This window comes from Homarus americanus, unplaced genomic scaffold (assembly GCF_018991925.1).
Source record: "Homarus americanus isolate GMGI-L3 unplaced genomic scaffold, GMGI_Hamer_2.0 scaffold53225, whole genome shotgun sequence".
Classification (NCBI taxonomy): Eukaryota; Metazoa; Arthropoda; class Malacostraca; order Decapoda; family Nephropidae; genus Homarus; species Homarus americanus.
This window is the reverse complement of record NW_024750875.1, coordinates 1,289,147-1,300,910: the sequence shown is the minus strand read 5'-3', so window position 1 is coordinate 1,300,910 and position 11,764 is coordinate 1,289,147. Positions and strand designations below refer to the sequence as shown.

The following is an 11,764-nucleotide window of genomic DNA, read 5'->3' as shown; positions in this document are numbered from 1 at the left end:
CACACCTGGTAGAGTCTATAACACACCTGATAGATAGATAGATAGATAGATAGATAGATAGAGAGATAGATAGATAGATAGATTTATTTTTATTCACTAACATTATCATACACACAGTGGCGGCTCGTGCATAGGGCTGCAGTCCCCCCAGACACTCACTGCCAGGCGTATGATTCCTTTAGAGAGACAGCTGAATAATACACTACCAACAAATATATCATTTTATATGTTATTTAATTATTTTCAATACGTTGCTAAGTGAATTTTCATTAAAATCAGACCAAAATTTAAGTTACTTTCATAGTTGCTGTCAATGCTGTACGATTCATGTCTGTTATCGCCGCCGCCGCCACACCTGAAGCAGCTCAGTCTCGTACAACGTGTGGACGGTGTGGTTAAATCGTGCTTTCTTTAATTACCCTTTGACGATGGAAAATCGAGTGAAGTATTTGCAAAACATCAACTTTTCCCAGCTGACATTAAATGAAAAGACTGAAATCAAAGCAAGAGGAAGACCTGCTGCAAAGGAGGTCTGTGACGTAATTTTGCTGCAGTGCAGAGAGAGATTCAGCTTTACTAATCATTTGGAAGCAAGCAAGTTACTTTTAGTGAATAATTTTCCAGTGTATACCAAAAATTTCCCTAGTAATGAACTTGAACAAGCAGTTGCAGCATATCCCATGCTTGAAAAAGACAAATTGAGAACTGAACTTACTGTACTGTACACAAGAGAAGATTTGTGTAAATCAGAAAGTCTCATAGACTTGTTGGAGATGATGAATGACAATAATCTACAGTCAACATTTTCAGACACTGTCAAGTTGCTGAAAATTTTAATAACAACTCCAATGACAACGGCAGAAGCAGAAAGGTGCTTTTCAACTTTGAAGAGAATTAAAACTTTTTTGCGCAGTACCATGGTGAATGACAGACTGTCTGCTTTAGCAGTGATATCCATTGAAAATAAAATGATAACAGAAATAAAGGATTTTAATGAAATAGTAATAAACAATTTTGCTACATCAAAGAGCAGACACGCCGACTTTATTTTCAATTAATACTGGTCCATCACCACCAACACTACTACCATGCCCTGGGAATTCGTGGACATCAACTACAACTCATACCTGAGGTAGGTCAAATTTGTGTATCCTACTGTTGTGTGAGGCTTGCAGTCCCTCCATTTTATTTTTCACGAGCCTCCACTGCATACAAGTATACAATTAATTCAGGTTTACATTTTGGTATTATATTTTTCAACTTATATTAATTTAATGTTAATATTTTGTAAGTTATGTTTAATTAAAATTGATAATATTTTTTTGCTATGTGTTTTTGTTTCTAGTTTATTCTTCATTTATTTAGTTAATTTGTTTCATTGCTACCAGAGAGAATTGTTATTATTCTTATTTTTCTTATTCCTTCTGTTCTTATTTTTCTTTCCATTCTTCTTATTTGGTTTCTTATTATTCCAAACTTTATTGCTATTGTTTTTATTCCACTTATTATTTCTATTGTTATTCTTAATAGTCTTGTTCGTCTGTTTATTCCTGTTCTTTTTTCTATTGTTATTTATTCTTAAGTTATTTTGTTCTTTCCTTGGACTTGCATTCATAGTTATCCAGTTAATGGGACTTGTGTTAGGAAGACCAGATGTTAACCAGTTAATTTGGTCTTTATTGGGGTCTTTGGTTGATGTTTTCAATGTTAACCAGTTAATTTGGTCTTTATTGGGGTCTTTGGTTGATATTAACAAACTTCCAGCGCCATCAAGTGACGATAAACTGTTCGTTTTTTGTTTTTTCACTTTTTTCTTTATCTTCTTGTTTACTCTGCTATTTTTTCTCTTGTTTTGTTTATTTTTGGTGAATTTCGAGGCATCAAACATTATTTTATTTTGTTTTTGTGTTTTATTGTTTTTCTTTATATTCTTGAACTCATTTTTCTTGTTTTTATTCTTACGTTTATTGCCATTTTTCTTATTCTTCATTTTCTTTAACATATTCTTCTCCTTCCTCCTCTTCTTCTTCTTCTTCTTCATCTTTCGCTTCTTCTTCTTCTTCTTCTTCTTCTTTTGTTTTTGGGATTTTCTCTTCAATTTCCTTTTCTCTCTTTTGTCTGATAGTTTCCTTTGCTGTATATTTTTCATTTGGTTTGTGTTATTCATTGTTTTCTTATTCCCATCTTTCTTCGTCTGTTTAGTATCCTTCTTTATCTTCTTAGTCATTTGTTTTTTGGTGTTTATCATCTCAGGTTCTCCTTTGTTCTTCATTTTTGTTATGTTAAATTTTTTTTTGTTCTTATTATTATTGTTTATTTTGTTCTTGTTATTCTTGTTCTTATTTCCAATTATTATGCTCTTTCCATTTTCCTTCTTCTTAATCTTTTCAATCTTCTTTATGTTCTTGTTAGCTTCTTTATTCTCTTTGTTTTTATCTTTCTTATTATTTATCAATATATTCTTCTGATTCATACGTTTATCTGTAGTTGCTAAGTTATCGTTCTTTATCTTATTCCCATTCTTCGTCTCTTTGGGAAACAACACATGACGATTATTGGAGTTTCTGTCTTTATCTTTATTGTTGTTTCCTCTATTTCTTCTTTTATTCTTCTTGGATTTATTCAATTTCTTCTTTTTCCTTCTTCGTTTGTTCCGTTTGTTCTTACGTTTCTGAGATTGTTTGTTTTTCTTGTTTCTCGCGTTATTTGGGGTTTTCTTTTTCTTCCCATTCTTGTTCTTTTTAGGGAATAATATCTTTCGCTTCTTTACCTTCTTATTCTTCTGCCGCTTGTTATTCTTTTTCTTCTTCTTATTCTTCCTTCTTTTCTTAGTCTTATTTGTATTCTTTTTTGTCTTATTTTTTCTTCTCTTCTTATTACCACCTGATGTAACCCTTCTGTTATTGTTCCTTCTTCTCTTGTTGCTTCCTTTACTCCCTGACTCGAGTCCTCTCTCTGCCAGTGATGTTTGTGAGATCTTGTCAGTCACGGCCCAGATGCTCTGCCTGATCTCTGACAAGTTGCCCTGCATCAGCCTCTTGTTGGCATCACGACTCTCAAATAATTGCTTCCACATGTTCTGCTCTTGAGGGCTGGCGAAGGAGTTCTTGACGTGGTTCCACCTGAGTGTGTTGGGGATAGTGACGAGCTGAGTGCCGTCTGTGGCTGTGACCAACATCACTCCTGCTGGGGCAGACGTCAGCCCTCCTGACACCTTCAGCATCATGTTCTCCTGACTCATGCGGACTTGTGTCAGCAGCTGTCTGAGGCGCCTCCGAGTACTCTGTAGCTCCTCCATGTTCATCCCGCTGATGGCATTTAGTGTTGAGGTCAAGGTCACGTCTGAGGGTAATAAAGGGTTCACAGGAGAGACGTTGGGGTCAGAAGAGTCTTGTTGACGCAGACGCTTCACCGCTTTGAAGATGCTACGCCACATCTTCTTGGCTTCAGGGTCCGAGATGGTGTCCTTCACGCTCTGCCAAGTGACACCTGGCGGGATCTGTCAAGTGGGGTACAAATTATTAGCGTCTGGTGTTGTGGTTAACATGGAAAGAACATGACTTACGAATTTCGGTTCATATATCTAGAATACAGTACAGTATAATGCTGGGGATAATAATAATATTAAAATAACAATAATAAGAGGAAGACAAAGGGTTACATGGTGTTGTTGCCCAGTTAATAAGAGTCAGTTAAGCAGTTTGTTAAATAATGATAATACTTGACAGAAATTTGCTCAACTTCGCTCGCTAAGAATAACAATGGAACAATGGAAGGACAGTATCACTATTTATTCAGGAGCACGAGCTAAATATAAGTGTTTGTATCTGTAGGTGTGGTGAGGGAGGGGAGCCGGGTAACACGGCCACACATTGATGCAGTTAATTGTTCTATACTATCAATATGATGGCAGTGTAGTAAACAGTAAACATTTCTGGTCATTCGAGAAAATAATTAGTAAGAAGCAAAGTCAGTAACAGGAACAAGTTAAGAATAAAAAGTAACAAACATGGAGAAGGAAGAGCATCCCCCCCTCCCAAGTTAACGTTTGGGAAGTAAACGTGACTACTGTGAGGTGAAGTTCAATATAATCGTCAGGTTAGATGAATCCGGGAACACTAGAGCTTTCCTGAACACGTTTATTCCCGTGGTTATATATTTTTTAAACTTGTGAGGAAGGTTCAACGAAGGAATTTCATGTACTGTAGAATATGTTATTTCATTCCTTTACGCTAGGATGTACGGAACAAGCACACAAATAAATAAATAAATAAATAAATAAATACACAAATAAGCACCTGAAATGTAAATCAAAGAATGTAATTTTGATTCAGGAAAACTTTTAAACAATCGTACAAAGTTGTGTCATAAAGAGCAACATTGAGTGTGTTTTCTACTGGCGCTGTGACTGAAATTAACGCCACTGAAAAATATTACCAACTAAACTATCTTAATCTAACTTAATGATCTTAGAATATATTGGTGTTAAGTTGAGTGAGGAAGGTTAGGCTAGGTTAGGTGCATTTAACTATACAAGGCATTTTTGTATAGTAAAATGTATTCACTATTGACTTCAGAATATCTCCTAATATTAAGTGCGCATGGTTTCAGAATGGCCTCAAAATGCCCATGATATTGGTTAGATTTCAAAACGCCCAACTGGGTGGACTCGGTGCGCTCGAGCATGTTCCTCCACCCACAACTTCTTGGACCCCCCTCTTTTGATATTCCTGGATCCGCCCCTGACGTTGAAGCGGGAAACAAAACACACTAAGGTGACTGTGCAGGTGAAGGTTAATTAAGTATAACCAGATTCTATCTAGATGTAACAGGTAAAGAGTATGCTATAAATTGTTCACAGAAAACGTCAGGAATATTGTGGGGGTAACTTAATAAACCTGATTCGTGCCTTTCAACTGGTTTTTAGTGGAAGTATAAAGTTAAAACAGAATCAGTGAAGCTTAAAACAATAATTTGGTTGATTTAACTTAAGTCATCCAGATAAAAGCCTTTTTAAGCCTCCAGTAACAAGAACTATTTAATGTGCGAACCTTTGTGAATCTAGATAGTTGATTATCATACCTGTATAACGATCTCTCCATTGGAACCTGTGATGACGTCAACACCAGGGGGCGCTCCACCCACCTGAAGTCCTGCACCGCTCACACTCAAGATGGCGGGCGGGGGTTGAGTGGAGAAGCCTGGGGGTAAGGTCAGAGGCACATTCACAATACCTTTACTGTTGATGTTGTTATTATCCAAACTAGTAACGACGTTATTGGTGCTGGTCGTTGAGGTGATGGAGGAACCCACAGCAGCAGTGACTATGGTGGTGGAGGAGGGGGTGGTGATGGTGGAGGAGGAAGGGTTGGTGATGGTGGTGGAGGAAGGGTTGGTGATGGTGGTGGAGGAGGAAGTGGGGGTGATGGTGATGGAGGGAGTGGGGGTGGTGATGGTGGTGATGGAGGAAGTAGGGATGGTTGAGGGTGACGATTCTGAATTTGTGTCTTGTGTGTTTTGGTCGTTAGTACCGTCACCAGAGCTCGTCCCACCTGTAGCTGTCCCTGTATCTGTCCCTGTTCCGGCACCTGTATCTGTTCCGGTGACGGTATCTGTACCTGTTCCACCTTCATCAATCGTCTCTGTTCCATTACCGATATCTCCATCCACGGTAGTATTAGTTGCCCCACCTCCACCATCCTGTTGGCTGGTTTCTCCTTCTCCTTCTTCTACTCCTCCTTCTACTCCTTCTCCTTCTACTCCTTCTCCTTCTATTCCTCCTTCTACTCCTTCTCCTTCTCCTTCTATTCCTCCTTCTACTCCTTCTCCTTCTACTCCTCCTTCTCCATCGTTCACATCATTGTATTCATTATAATATTCATATTCATAATCGCCCGTTCCACCATCCCCACCGTCTTGTTCACTCACAATATTCCCCTCATTCCCATCGTCCACAACCTCGTCATCTTCACCACCATTATCGCCCACAGTCACGTCATTTTCTCCATCAGCATCATTCACATTGACATCATTTTCATTAGTGTTCCCCTCATTTTCATAATCGTAATAATAATCTGTTCCATAATCATTTTCCGTTCCTTCTTCATTTTCATAATAATTGTAATCGTCTGTTCCATAATCATTCTCAGTTCCCTCATCCACACCTTCATCATATTCATCTGTTCCACCACCATCACCTGTGTCGTCATATTCACCATCACCTGTGTCGTCATATTCACCATCACCTGTGTCGTCATATTCACCATCACCTGTGTCGTCATATTCATCATCACCTGTGTCGTCATATTCACCATCACCCTCATAATCATACACGTCATCCACACTTTCACCAGCATCCTGACCGCTTGTTTCATAATCAGAGTCATTTTCGTTGTCATAATATTCGTCATTATCTTCAGTGACGATTCCAGTGTTTTCACTTTCTTCCAGATTAACTCCATCTTCACTATAATCATCTTCACCCCCATAATAGTAGTCATCGTCAATATAGTAGTCATCTTCACCACCAACAACGTCACTATCACCTTCACCATCACCAGGATCATCTTCACTATCATAATCTTCGTAATCATAAGCACCATCACCTTCGAAGTCACTTTCGTAATATTCATCAACATAATAATCACCATCACCACCACCATCATCCCCACTATCACCATCACCACCATCACCACCACCATCATCCCCACTATCACCATCACCACCATCTTGTCGACGAACACGTGTGAGGATGGTGGTGCTCGAAGCTTGTGGTTCACTCTGGGTCAAACTTTGTGAACCTTTGTACAGTTTGTTTACATCTTGACGGCTTCTCCCATCAGCTGTTCCTCCAATGATGTTGTTTATTTTATCTCCGCCGTCATCAACATTATCTCTGTTATCTGTTGGTCTCTCAGGTAAGATGGACGCCTTATCTTCAACTCTTGAAGCTTCCAACTCCACAAGTTCTACGGGAGTATTGGTGGCGTCGTCTGAGGAACTTTTCAACCACAAGTTCCTCAAAGTTCCAGTTAGAGCTGAGATGACGGGGCGAAAGACGCCGCCTCCGAGGAAGCCATCGATTTGTTGACGTTCGTGACTGACGTCGTGAGAGGGAGAACTTTGCTGGATGACGTCATCATCACCTTGAGAGCGTCCGTAGATGACGTCATGGCTGGTGTGGGTCTCCTGTGAGGATCCTAAGTGAGTCTCCGCCGTCCTCCGTCCAGAGTCCTGCAGGAACACATAGGAAAACTTAATTTAAATTATTAGTGATGAAGGATACAGCTTTCTCTACTTAACACAATTTTTCAGTGGCGTAATATGACTAATATATACAATTATAATATTTGCATTAATGATAGGAACCTGTACTAATGATATATGCTAATGCTTTATAACTACCTAATCTAACCTAACCTAACCTAACCCCCGTAATATCAAGGTATTTAATCATAAGGGGGGTAGTTAATCCTCAGGTGATATGGTTTAATATAAAACAATATTATATAACTCAGAATATATAATAGAGATTCACAAATACATAACGTTACTTAATAATATAGCCTGTGTCCCGTTACAGAACACATAACTCACATTCACTGTAACGCAACATTATGCTTTTGTTACCCCAATGACCCCGTAGAGTATATAAAAGCAGAGCGACGTGTTTCCTTTTGTTGTGAGCTAAATAGCCACGTGTGCTTTTGTTTGTCCGTTCTTTTTCAACAGTATGTCAGGCAGTCAGTATAGTCACAGGTCCACACAGGCGCCATTGTGACCTATACACATTGTGAGTGAGGTTAGGTTAGGTAATGTGGGTTATTAGAGTGTATTGTGTGTGTGTGTGTAAGTTGGGGTCACTGTAACACACACACACACACTCACACTCACGCAGGCACACACACACACACACACATAGTACACAATAGGCATCGTCCTGTATACGCAGTAACAGGTCAGGGTTAAATCCTTTTGTTACAACATTATGTTTTAGTTCTTTGTTTTGTATTTCTGGTTAACACACACACACACACACACACACACACACACACACACGTACCTCAACATGTTGGTCGTGATCTGATAAGCCACTTGTGTCTTGTTTTACACCCGGAGACCTGACACCCTCCTGTCCTGTGAGGAGGGCAGGTGAGGGGCCCCCTGTGTGGAGGGCAGGTGAGGGGCCCCCTGTGTGGAGGGCAGGTGAGGGGCCCCCTACATGTAGAGGGCTGGAGTAGGAGTGAGGCAGGAGGGAGCACCACACAACAGGCAGGACCGCCACCACCAGGAAGGATCTGTCAGACACAACACTTGTTACTGATGACGAGAGAGAGAGAGAGAGAGAGAGAGAGAGAGAGAGATACTGTGACCTGGTATTAAGAGATAATGACCACATTGTGACCAACACTATACATCTCTCAGGGCACAAGAGCAACGTATTATTATTATTATTATAGGTTTGGTTAAGTTAATTTAGTTAGGTTAATACTTATGACATTGTACTTAAGTCCATAATTAATTCTATGTAAACATCAGATTAAATACTCGACCAAAGTGAGAAAAATAAATTAAGGTTATGAGTATTAGGCAGGTATCCCTTAACACCTGACAATACCTGAGTGTTTTGATCTTCAACACCTGTACTGAAACAACTACTGTATAACTTGTCACACGCCATCAAGAACACAACTAAAGTGAACTTATAACACTTTACACTTTTTTACTTACAACATGAGTGACGTTCTTGATGCTGTCTTCTTAACACTTTATCTCTTGTGCCATTTTATTGTTTATCTGCGTCATTCCTTGTTTATCTGCGTCATTCCTTGTTTATCTGCGTCATTCCTTGTTTATCTGCGTCATTCCTTGTTTATCCGAGTCACAAATCCTTTCGTTCAACTCCTCGACAATACGGTAAACTAGATAAGGCTTTTATATTGATATCCACCCAGTGATGATCAAACGTGTCTAAGTGGTCCCCAGCTCACCAACACCACCCTCACTAGCCACCACCAGCAGGAACTGACGCAGGTGAGGGGATTAGAGGTATTATAAGGCCACTCTCACTACATCCGCCAGGCACTGTGACGTCACTTGATACAATGATCACACACAAACACACACACACACACACACACATACACTACACTGGATTATTCAATAGTCAAGGTAGAAACAAACATTAATGTGGTATGTGATGCTAATTGTTATAACCACTCGTTGTCCCTCGATGTTTGTGTTTATAGAGTCCCTCGATGTTTATGTTTACAGAGTCCCTCGATGTTTGTGTTTACAGAGTCCCTTAAGTTAGTGGACATGACGGCCGATGGAATACAATACAGTGTCTGCTCACATGGTGTTCTTTGGGTTGTTGCTCCATGCCCCTGGTACTCCTCCTCATCCCTATACATTTGGGGAAGTGGAGGCGGTCTAGTGCAGTGCTGGCCATGTTGGATGGATCCAGGAATATCAAAAAGGGAGGGTCCAAGAAATTGTGGGTGGAGGAACATGGCGAGCTTTACTGCATAAAAATATCAATCATTCTCACAATATGATCGGGATCACCTGAATATCCCCTCCCAGCCTATTACACCTGAAGATTAAACAACTTTACATTAACCTATGACCTATAACATCCCTCAAATAGTGTCAGGATGGGAATTCTTCAGGTGAAATAAGTTAAGGGGAAGAATCTCCAGGCGATCATTTGAAAGTTCTCTCTGGCACGCCATGTTGTTTAGATTACCGCTCCCCTCCTATTGGTTAACGCATCAGCCAATCAGATGCCGTCTTTCAGTTAATAGATACCAATGTTTATGCCATCACGGGGCCAGTGACGTTCATACTAATTTAAGGGATCATGTCACGGGTTTATGGCTGTCACTTGACTCTCTGTGTGTGTGTGTGTGTGTGTGTGTGTGTGTGTGTGTAATTAAAGCGTTCACATTGTGGCTAAGGGTTTAGTTGATTTAGAGAGATATATTTTTACAATATTCCTGAGGATCTGTTTAAGTTTAAAGTTGCCATGACTGAGGATGTAAACAACGAACTGACTAAGTTGAACTAGATACAAGAACTTGATGAAACAAACATAACAAAGATTAAGATAAGTTAGGATGGTTAGGTTAGGTTAGCGTTAAATTAGGATAGCGTTAGGGTGGTTAATCTTCAGGTGAAATAAACTGGCATAAAGCTTCAGGATCACCCAAGTTAACTTTAACAAATATGACGATAACTCCGATATCATAACGTAAACCATTTTAACTCTTACGTGGCTTATTTAGTGTATGAAGACGATATTAACACTAATTGTATCAGCTTCTTGATAATGGTAACATGTGACCTTGAGATGACCTTCAGCGATGACCTTGTGATTGATATCCTTAATGATTTATGTAAGTTAAGTGAACTGCCTCCCGTAATGGATAGTTATAGAAGGACCACAAACAGGATGAATCATTTATTTATCATTGTTCTGACAATTTCTCTGGGGTAGTTAGGTCCACTTTTACTGATCTGAAACAATGATTTTTTCCACCGTCGGGTAGTCTTTCTCCAATGTAGCTTAACACACCTAATAACCAATTTTTAGTAGCATTTGTACGTTTTTGGCAATTACCGTAAATTTTATTGTTTCTCCTGTAATGTTTTTCATTTTCTTTTAAGATGTGTTATCCATTTTCTAAAGTTACATGTCTACCTTAGTGACTAACATGGCGAAGATGTCAGCCTTCAGGTCCCCAATATTTCTTCGTTTTTAAGTGTTGCTGCTCATTTCAAACTAACTAATTACTGATATATTAACTTATGAAGAAAACCTCAAGGTGTATGTGTCACCGTGATCAGCTGAAGTTAGCGTTAGATGACAAAAGGAGTCTCGGAGACGAAGTATTTCAGCCCCGCTTCCATGCAGACGACCTTCAGAGGTTGGTCAAGTAATGTGTTGGTTTCTGTTTTTCCTCACCAAACATCCTGGTATGGTCTCAGTTTAGATTCATTAATGTTTATGTGATAATATACGAGAAGTTGTTTAAATTTACACAATTATACTGTGTTTAGGTATGTTCCTGAAAATTAGGTTGGAAAATTTTAATTATTCAACCACTGCGTTTCAGACTGTCTTGCCGCTTAGGAATATTGTTGCACTTGGTGGCTTTGCACTCTTTTTAGACCTACCACTTCTTCAAATGCTTCACCATAGTAACACCACTTCAAAAGACTTTCGTGTATTGAGAAGACTTGTTAATATACTCTGCTGGTTAACATATAGAACATTTACCAACTGTCTTTAAAACTTTATACATTCATATTAAGTTTTACAGTATCAGTTAAATCTGAAGCACATCTAAATACGCCAGAAAAACCTTTTCTCATGTCAAAAACCTATGACAGCCACGAATCAAATATTTACCGCAGTAACTTGTTTTTGTATCGAGAGATGATGGTAATTTTGGGGTAACTATAAACTTTTAACATCATTATCCTGTAATTTACATGGATATTTGAAAACGCTTAACTATATGAATGCCATGATCTAGAAATTTCAAATAGTGCTATAGGGTTTAATAAAGATGCACTTTAGACTAACCTTTACAAAACGCTTCACATTTTACCAGACAGATTGGCAGTTAGGCACCAGTAAATATTGGTTAAAGTTAGTCATGGTTATCAAAATAATTACTTGACCAGTTACAGTACTGTTTTGTGAGAGATTAATCAGATTTATTTTCATAACAGAGTCAAAGAAAAACAATATTTATAA

General features: G+C 38.9%; 1 protein-coding gene across 1 annotated transcript; it reads right to left on the bottom strand.

The window, feature by feature from the left end:
• Positions 1–2,056: 2,056 nt before the first annotated feature.
• LOC121854462 (probable serine/threonine-protein kinase DDB_G0282963) lies at positions 2,057–8,999 on the bottom strand (the record flags this gene model as incomplete). Its single annotated transcript, XM_042349135.1, has 4 exons — positions 8,731–8,999; positions 8,063–8,297; positions 5,083–7,233; positions 2,057–3,499 (listed from the first exon to the last, which is right to left on the bottom strand). Coding segments are annotated over exons 1-4 (3,834 nt in total), but the record flags the coding sequence as incomplete, so codon positions are not given.
• Between the last annotated feature and the right edge of the window lie 2,765 nt (positions 9,000–11,764).